Source organism: Gymnogyps californianus, chromosome 13 (assembly GCF_018139145.2).
Source record: "Gymnogyps californianus isolate 813 chromosome 13, ASM1813914v2, whole genome shotgun sequence".
Lineage (NCBI taxonomy): Eukaryota > Metazoa > Chordata > Aves > Accipitriformes > Cathartidae > Gymnogyps > Gymnogyps californianus.
Genome location: NC_059483.1, coordinates 23,231,783 through 23,244,146, shown reverse-complemented (window position 1 = coordinate 23,244,146; position 12,364 = coordinate 23,231,783). Strand labels below are relative to the sequence as shown.

Sequence of the window (12,364 nt, the reverse complement as noted above, 5' to 3'; positions counted from 1 at the left end):
CTAAATCAGAGGAGAATTAAAAAAAAAAATCAAAATTCAATACAAAATAATTGCTTGGATGTCCATGGAAACGAATGCTTACACTTAATTAGGATATTTCTGTCACACCCCTACCTCCATTTAATTTCAAGAGATACCAATGACCAGCTATTATTCTTCCCCTTAGAGACCAAAAAACAGTTTATTTAAAAACCTAGTTTTATAAAAGCAAGTTACAAAATATTACTCCAAGATTTCAGAATGTGACCAAAGATAATATGTTTGAATGCATACACCTGGATATACTGCCCAGAAAGTTCAAGTTAGAGTCAACTAAAAAAGCCAAGCAGTGCAGAAAAACAATGTTGCTTTGCATATGATCACTACAAACGACAAATATGAGGTATCATGCTGATCTTCCCAGACAAATTTTGATACTTAATTGCTGCACGGCTGCAGCCTTCTAAGACTGTACCTTTTCTCCAATTTTATACTTGGAGGAGGAATAAAACAACTCACAAATGTGAGAGATTTTGTTCTGAAGTGTTATACAAGAACAGCACCTGCAACAATATTTATTTTGGCAAGCTTATGTTTCTCCTGACTGAGGCTTGAGAAACACTTCATTCATTCACTGGTATGAGACAGAAAGCCAAACTGCTAACAGTTTCATTCTTGAGGAAAGAGAAGGTAAACGTAGAAAGATTTTCACTGGTGATTTTCTAGAAGATGACAGGGAACAGCGTAGGTCAGCTGTTGTCAGTTGCTACACAGCCAGAGAAAACCAAGAGCGTCCTGGGATATCCTGTGGCTTCTTTCTCCTTCACAAAGCAAGGAGAGTAAAACGATTGGGAAAATTAATTTTCTGTGAAAGACAGAGTAAAGAGTGGACACTTCACACAGAAAAGAGCTAGAGGAAAAGACTTTACACACAGAAAGAGCAGAAAGGCAAAGGTTTTGATTAATTAGGAAAATGGTCATGGAACGCAAGACTTAATTATTTAAGGTTATTAGAGGGAAGATCCAAAACTCAGCTACTAAATTGAGTGTCAGAATTCATTTAACTGAGGTTAAATGAATACAAGGCAGCCTAAAGTCAGAAGGGCAATACTTAACTGCAAAAGATCATCAGTTGAAGGAGTCATTAGGACCACATAAGTGGAAGAGGCCTGGCTCTCGGACAACCTTTGTCTTGGCAAGAGAAAAAGCCTTTTTTTTCCTTTTTTTTTTTTTTTAACTTGATGAGCAAGCTTAAACTTTAGATGAAGAGATGCCAAGATTTTATAGGCCCTGATCCTAACCTTGGTTCTTACATTTGTATTTCCTTAACGTATTTCTGCCTATATCTTCTAATTTGTTTAAACAGCAATAAAACAAGCACCATCACAAAAAGTCCTGCCTGTCACCAGAGGCATCTCAAAGCTCTTCCCAAACATTATCAGAATAATATCATGAGGTTGATAAAGAATGGATTTATACAAGCTGCACTTATCTTTCAGCCTGAAAAGCGCCGTTTGCCAGTAGACCGTCTGCACTCTAAGTTGAATAACTAAGTTACACCCTGTAGCAAGCCAGTCATTAACACCTGTAGTTTCACAAGCCACAGGGAATGCCCCAGTTCTTGCTAGACCAGGCGTAAAGCAATGGAAGCACAAGGCTATAGGAAGCTATACACAGCACTCCCAAACTGCAATTCAGGTCTTGCAAGCCAAACTGTTTGTAAGCTTGCAGCTAACATAGGAAGGATTTTCCATTCGTTGCTACGAAACTGAAGTCTGTGTTCTGTTTTAGATCCAGACTTGGTCCTCAAAAGAAAGAAGAAACTGGAACTGCAAACAGCAGCTATCCTCAAGAGGAAACTTAAAGTAAATACTGTTCTCATACATTAATCTAGAACTGAAAGAGAGTGTTTGAATCATTAAAAATCTGTTCAGTATCAAAACACGGCATGCTGAGCTACGTCCACAAGGCTCTAGCATTCTGCACCTAACTCAGGCTAGGCTGAAAGTCAAGATTCTAGTGCTCTCTTCAGAGGTGGAAACAGTTCTCATATCCCACATGAATGTTTCCTGTAAAGGCCAAGCAATGAAATTCTGCTCACTTCATACTTTCATTCAAATCACAAAGACTAGAAGTATTTTAAGATGGTCTAAGGCATTGCTATGTTCATATTTCTCCTTCCTCCTTTTTACTCAGTCTTGTAAAGCTCTGGGCCAGACTAAAGTGAACCAAACTAGCTACTCTGACTAGTATTATTCATGCCTCTGGGGGGAGCAAATCATTTAATGAGCTTGAATTTTCAACCACATTTCACGAGTTTCACTCTGCACAGACACCATGACTGAACCAAAACCGTGGGTTTATTTAGTGGAGCGGGCTAGAAAATGCATTTTCAAAGGACTGTGAAACAAACCTTTGTCTCAAAAAGCCCCGGTGTAGGATGTTTGCTCTAACATTACAATTTCATCTTTTAAATACTTCATAGGCAAGATCTTCAACAACATGTAACACATGACATCCAACCCACCTCAGAAATCCTACAATCAATTTAACTTGCTAAGATTTAAGTCCGCAAATATATGACAACACTAAAGCACTCCAAATATGATTAAAGAGAGTAGCTTAAATCTACACAATGAGCAATGAAGATGCACAGTCACTATTATATTGGCAATTATTAACATAAGTCTGCACTAACTACATAATATCTATTAGCTTTTGTGCAAATGTTGGTCTAAGAGGTACCTTCTGTTATTTTACCTTTCAAGAAATTGATTACTTTTCCCCATTTCCCTGCATCGAATGGATGCAGTTTCTCAAGTCCCATGAATGTGATGTTGTAGTCTGGAGAATATACAATAGGCCAGCATGGTGATGGAGGATCCTCATACAACTCAGTTCTGTGAGGCCTTGAAAAGCAAAAACAAACTAGTCACCATTTTTAGCAACCATTTACAAAGTCGAATGTTTTTCATCAAAATCCGAAATTACAAATTAGAGGCCTTATTAATACCAACTTTACACTAGGAATGATTCCTGAAGATGCTATTTCCAATGGTTACTGAAGGGAACACCTGGTTGTTTCACTGCTCTTCAGCAGCAGGGTCAGGGAGAGTAACATCCCCCACTTCCAACCAGTGCAGTTAAACTCTTGAACTAACCAGTACTGGGGAAAAAAAGAATAACTGAAGACTGAAGAATGAATGATTAATGAATTATGCATACAAAGGTCATTGCCGATATTAATTAATGGAAACATTTGTTTCTCTCCCCTTGTCTCTCCAAGTTCATCAAGCAGCACCTCTACCTTAGAAGGTGCACCCACTTTTACAGACAACATAACCTTCAACAAATACATTACTAGACTCACATTTTAAAGTATCAAAACACAATTGAAAAAAAACAAACCACACTGCTCCTACACATAATGCTTCTAATAACACAAGGTTGGAAAGATTTCTATGATCCTTTCCTAGGAGCAACAGATTATTTTGTGACCAGCTCAGCAAAAGTAAAGACACTTGGTTTTGTACCTGCGTAGCATGCAACAGGACATACTCTCAACTTTAGATCGCATGCCTGTAACCCTTAACCAATACTTTCCTTTACCCCCCCCAAATTCTTGTATTCTCCAAATACAAGGAGAGACAGCACAGCCAGCTTAGAGCCCTCCTTCACAACCCATTCACAGAACAGGCAAGCAATGCTGTGCTCCACATTTACAAACGCACACACCGAGTATTTGGTGGATGCTTATGTGTACACATGGGTCAACAGGCAGGCCAAACCCAAGAGGTGATTCTGTGTTCACACTCGGCCTATTCCACCAGCTGTGGTCTCCCTTCTCTGCCCCAAACCCCACGTTACTGAGTCACACCGAGACCTCTCTTGCTCCCCGAAATTTAGCTGAAGTTTGCAAAAGGCTCCGCAACTTACTGACCAAGAGAGAAGGGTCTTTTGTCAGGTGAACAATACAAACAGAAAATCCCTTATTTCCAGCCTAAGTATGCCCAAAAATATCCTTTTAAAATCCAGTTAAAAACAAAACAAAAAAAACCGAACACGAAGACAATGGAGGCTTTTCACCAGAGCCTGCAGTCCCGATCCCCACACACCACCCACAAACAGAGCCAGGGCTCCCTGGCTCCTTCCCTCGTCCCACTCCACAATAAAAGGCACCTTCTATAAAACATGAACCCCCGGCCCCTGTTCCTCTCCCTGCCTACCAGCAGGGCCTCGGCACTGCGGGGGCCGAGGGAAGGGGACGTTTCCCCGGGGTCTCCCCCTGGGCGCTCCCTCCCGGCGGCCCAGCGCCCTGCTTACAGCGGGACCCCTCACGCCCCGGGCCGGGGCCGGGGCCGGGGCCGGGGCCGCCGGCAGCGGAGCAGGTGCCCCCAGCGCCCACCCCGGGCCGGCTCTGACGCCGGTTTCAGGCGGCCGAAGCCGCCCACCTGCCGGGGGCGGAGCGGCGGGGCAGGCAGAGGGCGGCCGGGCCCGAGGCGGGGGCGAAGCGGCGCTGCCGCAGGCCCAGGCCGCCGCCCCTCGCGGCTCCCCGGGCGCACCTTGCGGCCCTGCCCCCAGGCAGAGGCAGGGGCGGGCCGCGGGACCCGAAGCCGGGCAGGCCTCCGCCGGGCCCGGGCGCCGGCCGGGCCCCTCCCGCCGCCCCGAGAGCCGCCTCCCGCCGGCGGAGCCCCCGCCCGCCCCCGTCCCTGTGCCGGCACCGCCCGGCGCGGTACTCACATCCCCCCCGCCTTCCGCGGGCGCGCTGGGCACGCCGCGCAGGGTACGGGGCGCCCCGCCGCCCGGCACCGACAGCCCCAACGGCCCCGCCCCGCCGCGGGGCGGAGACACGGGGGGGCCGGGCGGGCCGCGGGGCTGGCGGCCGCCCCCAGGGCCCGGGAGCGGCGGGGCGGGGCGGGGCGGCGGCCCCAGCGCGGAGCCCCCGCAGAGGTGAGCCGGTACCCGCGCAGCAGCGCAGGGGAGAGCTGGGCTGGGGTCGCTCGGGCCTTGTGCCGGCCGGGCCGCGGTGCTCCTGAGTAGGAGACACGGGAGAGGCCACTTGCAGAGAGTGGGTGGAGGGACAGCTGTCACGCGTGGAAGAATCGGGGGTGGTGCTGTCACGGCTCTGGGGAAAATGTTTTTAACGCCGTCTTACATGTGGGAATCTACGTGGTCTTCGTGACGGACAGGACGACACAAGTTCAAATGCAGAAGGCATTTGATAAAGGGAACTGAGAGGTCACAGGAGAAGCAGTTGGTCTGATGTGGCAGTTAGAAAAACTCAACCCCAGTATTCAGATTTTTACATCAGCTGCTGCCGTGGTTTTATATCATGGGCCTCGAAGCGATTCCACACAAACAGTATCTTTGGATAGGAAAATATGATTCTCATTATAAAACAAAATGAACGAGATACCAGTAGGTGAAGAGACATAGCAGGTCAGCAGCAGAATGAGAAGAACAAAGGTGAAATAGTGATATTATCTAACTGAGCAGCAGAACTCCCAGTGATTTTGTTAGGTCAAGATTCACCCCGGGAACACCATCCCTAAATTCAGGCACACAAGAAAAATAAGCTATTTTGAGGTCAAAAGCCAATTTCTAAGTGTACTTTACTAATCCTGCTTGAATATATACAAAAAGCATTTCTTATGCAGTTCTTACGCAGCTAAATCAACAATACCATCATGAAAAACGGTCCATCAATAGCAGCAATATCTATCAAACCAAGGATAAATGTACAGAAGCACTCTTTTCTCATGAGGAGTAATGTCTCTTTATGAGACTTCCAGATAAATGTCTTTCTTCTTAAAATATCCTGGCTTTCGCTTGGCATTCAGTTTTGATGGATGCCTGGACTTCACCTCAGTATTTATTTAGCAGCAGGAGACCGTTATCCCAAGAAAACATTCTGTCCCTTTGACATTATCTTTTAATTAGCACTTCTTTTTGTTCTGGCCCTTTGTGCACTTGCCTCAGTATTAGTTCAGCATATCTACCTTTTATTCCTTGTTACTGACTACTTAATGCTTGGTGCTTAATTAGAGTTTGAGTGTTGTTTGGTTAACTAGATACAAATATAACGTGTTGTTATTTCATTTTCATTTAAATTAACTTTTAAACTTAAAAATAAACTTGAAGACTAGTTTCTGTATTTGTTGGATGTTGCAAATTGTTTTTTGTGAGTGCTTTCCCATTAATCATTCGCATCTAAACTATGACACCCGCACTTCTCCAAATGGAAAGTTTGCTTAGTCATTCCTTTTTTCACCACCAAAAATCAAATGAAATTATCTACTCCTTTGTTCTGGCTAGCCATGACCTTTGTTGCTATCATTTTCCTCCTCTTGTGCCACAGTAAGTTGGATTGTTACCTGCAGGCTGATTCCCACCAGGCCCCCCAATAATACCCTTTCCTTTCGGCGTCAGTGGCAGAGATGTGCTCTCTTGGAGGCACCCTAAGGAAGTGCTGCGCATGTTTAGACTAATGTCTGGTCACTCTTGCTGGGGTACGATTCTTTTTGTCTCCAGCAGAAAAAGAAATATGATCAAGACATGTCCCTATTTCTGTGTAGGACACGCTAAGATATTATAAGTTATAAAATACTGTTTATAGTATGTACTTACCATTTGGGCATTCTGTCATCGTTATTCTTGATCCTGCCACGGTTCCAAGGAACTGTAGCTGCGGACACTGAACACCCAACAAGCTGTCTACACGTGGGCAGTCCTCACCCCAGAGGAGGTACAGCCCTACGGCGGAAACATTTGCAGTTAGTTTCATTACTGCAATGAGTTTCTAACAGTTTTTAAACAAACCATATGGGGCATAACATTGTTGTTCAGTCTTATCTTTTTGTGTAGGAAGGTTATTATTTCCTCACGACTTAGGCCCAAGATATGCAAGAGAATGACCCGTGCTGGATTTTGGACATTCTCTGAGCTCCAGTTTTCTGCCAGCACACTTTTCAAGGTGAATGGATTAGAAAACTTTACAGCGTGGTAGAAGAAACAGAGCTGAGCAAATAAGGACCTTTTTGGTTCACTAGTCACTCTGAAAAAAACTTTTTTGAAGAAAATTTGGGGTTCATATTATCTTTTTAAAACATTGCAATATTTAAAACAAAGTGAAATTTCAAAAAAAGTCAGTCTGTCCTGAAATTGTATTTTAAATATGTATAAGTTGAATATTCTGATTAAAAAAAAAAAAAACAGACTCAAATAATAAACTTTTAAATTATTATACATTCAGAAAATGCACTGGAATATCTGAATCCATACTTTTGGCTGAAAGATATTTCCTTTAAAAGTTCTGCTGAGTTCTAATCATCTCTTTACAAATTTGAAAAGCAGGGCAACAAGCATAAGTCAGCAGCAAAGAAGCATAAGATAACCTAAGTCTCTTAGAATAAAAGCACATACGCATAACAAGCAGAAAATAGTTACAGACTGTATAGAACCCAGCCTTCTCTAAATTTCTTGGAATGCTTCAAAATTAGGCTCCAAATACAGCATAAAAGTGAGAAAATAGTTGAATTACAACCCAGCTCATGCAGTGTACTGATGTTATTTCTCAACTGAAAGCTCTGTTTTCCCAAGACAAAGGAAATGTTTTCTCCTTATACCATTTTGCTTCTGTTGAGACAAAGTGCAACTTGAATGGTTTTGACAATATGGATAACGTTGGGGTCCTGCAGTAAGGGAGTTTATTAATTGCTGCATACTTGAAAGCACAGGCATATCATTGTTATAATAAATAACCAGCAACCTATTAACTCTCAAGGTTTGGCCTGTTTAACGTGCTCTTCGTCATCCAGGAGATCGTTCATCTCATGTTGAAAATCATAAAAAGCACCTCTGGGAGGACAGACTGCTTTCCAAAGAGAAATACTTTATTATAACAGGGCTCCAGTTTGAAATTGATTCAGATAATGGTCCTGTCCTTCCGGGGAACTCTTTTCAGGCTGTTCATGTGATTGGTCTCTCTAAAGTTCAGGGATCCACTTGTGCAGATCCATTTGAAGATGGGTACCAAAGTCTGAATTGCTAGCAAAACCAACTTCTAGCGAACAGAAAAACGAGTCTGACTAAAGTCCCATATGAAAGAGACTGGCCGGTTGGGCCTGACAGTAATTGTGCCAGTTTATTAAATCTGTTCAAGTAATTTGTTGCACATTCGTTCTTTAGGAGAATGAGGGAATTTGGCAAAAGCCCTTCATCAGCTTCTCAACCTCCCATAGAATAGAAAATGACCTCTGAGTTCTGATGTTCCATGATGGTGAAATTACTTCTGTTGGAATTTGGTAGTAATCACACCCAATCTATGGGGAAGACAAGGGGGATACTTTCTCCCGCTCATTCACCTCCTCTTCTTCCTTCAGGCTAATTACAACAGCTTTTGAGAATTTTGAATATCCTTGGAATGCTCAAGCCAGCATGCTCTTATTGCTATGTCTCCTGAATGTGTTTCAGGTCTTCTTTAGGGCTACAAAAAATTTTTTTAAGAATACCACCCAGAGATCTGCCCCAAGGCTGGATAGCCATGGGTGGCATGGCACGTGGGAGAATATGGGCAGGTATCTAGAGAACTTCTCACCTCCAATGGTTTGGAACTTCACTCCCGAACAACTACAGGATCCTGATAAAGTGATAGAATATTTGAAAGGAAAATGCTGTGGCTATTCCAAAGAGGCACAACTTACCGCACTGTGCTGGGCCCTGGCCAGCATCTACCAAACACTGCAGCACCCTCAGGGGGAAGGGAGGGAAAACAGACCGACAGGCACTGTGGCTACTCCAACCCTTGTGACAAGCACTGCAGCTACCCCAAGCCCGGCGACAGGCACTGTGGCTACTCAAACCCTGGCGACAGGCGCTGCGGCTGAACCAGAGAACCAACCTGTGCCGGTGCCAGTCACCCCTATACAGAAGAAATACACAAAAAATATCAGTTCGCTTAGTGAGGGATGAAGGTGAACCACGGTCATCACATGAACAGGCAGAAGAGGCAGAACCAGAGATAATCACCCGATCCCTATCCCTGAGTGAGCTGCAAGATATGCGAAAGGATTTCAGTTGCCATCCAGGCGAGCACACTGTCACCTGGCTGCTCCGATGCTGGGACAATGGGGCTAGTAGCCTGGATTTAGAGGGTAGGGAAGCCAAGAAGCTGGGATCCCTGTCTAGGGAAGCAGGCATTGACAAGGCAATTGGAAAAAAGACACAAGCCCTCTCTATCAAGTGACCCGAAAGAAAAACGATTTCAAATGGGGCCCTGAACAACGACAAGCCTTTGAACAAATTAAATGGGAGATTGTTCATGCAGTAGCCCTTGGGCCAGTCTGGGCAGGACCAGATGTTTAAAATGTGCTCTACACTGGAGCCAGGGAGAATGGCCCTACCTGGAGTCTCTGTCAGAAAGCACCCGGAGAGACCTGAGGCCAACCTCTAGGGTTTTGGAGTCAGGGATACGGAGGATCCGAGGCCCGCTATACTCCAACTGAAAAAGAGATATTGGCAGCATATGAAGGAGTTCGAGCTGCCTTGGAAGTGGTTGGTACTGAAGCATAGCTTCTCTTAGCATGCCGACTGCTGGTGCTGGGCTGGATGTTCAAAGGGAGGGTCTCCTCTACACATCATGCAACAGATGCCACGTGGAGTAAGTGGGTCACACTGATCACACAACAGGCTCGAATAGGAAACCCCAGTTGCCCAGGAATTCTAGAAGTGATCACAGACTGGCCAGAAGGCAAAGGTTTCGGAATATTACCAGAGAAGGAGGTTACGCGTGCTGAAGAGGCCCCACTGCATAATAAACTGCCAGAAAATAAGAAGCAATATGCCCTGTTCATTGATGGGTCCTGTCACATTGTAGGAAAGCATCGGAGGTAGAAGGCTGCTGTGTGGAGTCCTATACGACAAGTCGCAGAAACTGCGGAAGGAGAAGGTGAATCGAGTCAGTTTGTGGAAGTGAAAGCCATCCAGCTGGCTTTAGACATTGCTGAACAGGAGAAGTGGCCGGTGCTCTATCTCTATACTGACTCATGGATGGTGGCAAACGCTCTGTGGGGGTGGTTGCAGCAATGGAAGCAGAGTAGCCGGCAGTGCAGAGGTAAACCCATCTGGGCTGCCGCACTGTGGCAACATATTGCTGCCCAGCTAGAGAATCTGGTTGTGAAAGTCCATCACATAGATGCCCACGTACCCAAGAGTCGGGCCACTAAAGAACATCAAAACAACCAGCAGGTGGATCAGGCTGCTAAGACTGAAGTGGCCCAGCTGGATTTGGACTGGCAACCTAAGGGTGAATTATTTATAGCTCGGTGGGCCCATGACACCTCAGGCCATCAAGGAAGAGATGCAACAGACAGATGGGCTCGCGATCGAGGGGTGGACTTGACCATGGACGCTATGGCACAGATTATCCATGAGTGTGAAACATGCGCTGCAATCAAGCAAGCCAAGAGGTTAAATCCTCTGTGGTATGGAGGACGATGGCTGAAATATAAATATGGAGAGGCCTGGCAGATTGACTGTATCACACTCCCACAAACCCACCAAGGCACGTGCCATGTGCTTACAATGGTGGAAGCAAGCACCGGCTGGCTGGAAACATATCCCGTGCCCCATGCCACCGCCCAGAACACTATCCTAGGCCTTGAGAAGCAAGTCTTATGGTGACGCGGTACCCCAGAAAGAATTGAGTCAGACAACAGGACTCATTTCCAAAACAACTTCATAGACACCTGGGCCAAAGAGCATGGCATTGAGTGGGTATATCACATCCCCTATCATGCACCAGCCTCTGGGAAAATGGAACGATACAATAGACTGTTAAAGACTACACTGAGAGCAGTGCGGGGTGGGACCTTCAAACATTGGGACACACATTTAGCAAAGGCCACCTGGTTAGTTAATGCTAGGGGATCTACCAATTGAGCTGGCCCTGCCCAATCAAAACTTCCACGTACTGTAGAAGGGGATAAAGACCCCACAGTGCACATGAAGAATATGTTAGGGAAGACAGTCTGGGTTAGTCCTGCCTTGGGCAAAGGCAAACCCATCCGCAGGATTGCTTTTGCTCAAGGACTTGGGTGCACTTGGTGGGTGATGCGGAAGGATGGGGAAGTTTGATGTGTGCCTCAAGGGGATTTGATTTGGGTGAGAATAGCCAGTGAATTAAATTGTATGATGTTAATTGCTAAATAACCCTGCCACTGTATGTCATCATTATTATAATTGTTATATGCCATATCAATGGTATTACAGTAAGAATCACCCAAATCACTGAAGGATGGACTTTGATGAAACTGAGTAAAGTGCAGCAGTGATGGAACCTGAACTGGCTTCAGCAACTGGCGCCCAGCAACTTCCTCAAGATCAACATCTCCAACCCGCAGACCGTGGGCATAAGCCACACCAAATACACCAGCCACGAGCTCCGGATGCAGCATACAACAATCTGACACCACACACCATCTCTCCTACCCTGAAAGACTGTTACGACAGAGGGAGCCCCAAAGTCATGGATCGAATGAACTCAACGGACATGTTAGAGGGATGGCCCATAGACTAAGGGAGTGATATCTCTGTGTATATATGTATACATATATCTATATATAAAAAAGACAGGGAGAGCGATGGTGATTAATTGGAAAGTGTAGGATCTGGGTATGACGTAGATTGTATAGAATAAGGGGTGAATAATGTCCTGGGTTCTGCTGGGATAGAGTTAATTTTCACAAGAAGCTGTGAGGGGGCACAGCCAGGACAGCTGACCCGAACTAGCCAAGGGGATATTTGATACCATATGATGTCATGTTCAGTATATAACTGAGGGAGCTGGCTGGGGGGAGGAGGAATCGTGGCTTGGGAACAGGCTGAGCATCAGGCTCTGGGTGGTGAGCAATTGCATTGTGCATCATTCGCTTTATATATTCTTTATTAGTATTATTGTTATTATTGTTTCTTCTCTCCTTGTGTTGTCCTATTAAACTGTCCTTATCTTAACCCACGAGGTCCTACCTTTTTCTTCCAATTCTCCTGCCCATCCCACCGGGGTGGCAGGGAGGAGTGAGCGAGCAGCCGCATGGTGCTTTGTTGCCAGCTGGGCTTAAACCATGACCTTAAACGTGATGAATGGTGAAACATGATAAGGGTTTTTCCATATCAAGAAACAGTAAAGTTAGAGACAAAAGTCAGTGGCAGCAAATTCATGATACTATGAAAATTGGGACTATGGATCCAGTCATCCATAATCTGTATCAGTGATGTAACCTTTGGGTCACCCGCCTCACAAGTGAAGCAGTATGATGCCAAATTAAGAGTTGATGCAACTTACAGTATTATTTTAACCTCCTAGAAACTTTCCAGTTACTGCCTGGAG

At 45.2% G+C, this 12,364-nt stretch overlaps 1 protein-coding gene across 1 annotated transcript in view; it reads right to left on the bottom strand.

Annotated features, from left to right (window-relative positions):
- Nucleotides 1–6,685, bottom strand: part of HDAC11 (histone deacetylase 11) — a 33,217-nt gene extending 26,532 nt beyond the window's left edge. Inside the window, exons 1-2 of the mRNA XM_050904518.1 lie at nt 6,607–6,685; nt 2,740–2,888 (exon numbers count right to left, since the gene is read on the bottom strand). Coding sequence (XP_050760475.1) covers nt 2,740–2,888; nt 6,607–6,617 — 160 coding nt within the window. The 5' untranslated portion in view covers nt 6,618–6,685. The remainder of the gene's footprint in view (nt 1–2,739; nt 2,889–6,606) is intronic.
- Between the last annotated feature and the right edge of the window lie 5,679 nt (nt 6,686–12,364).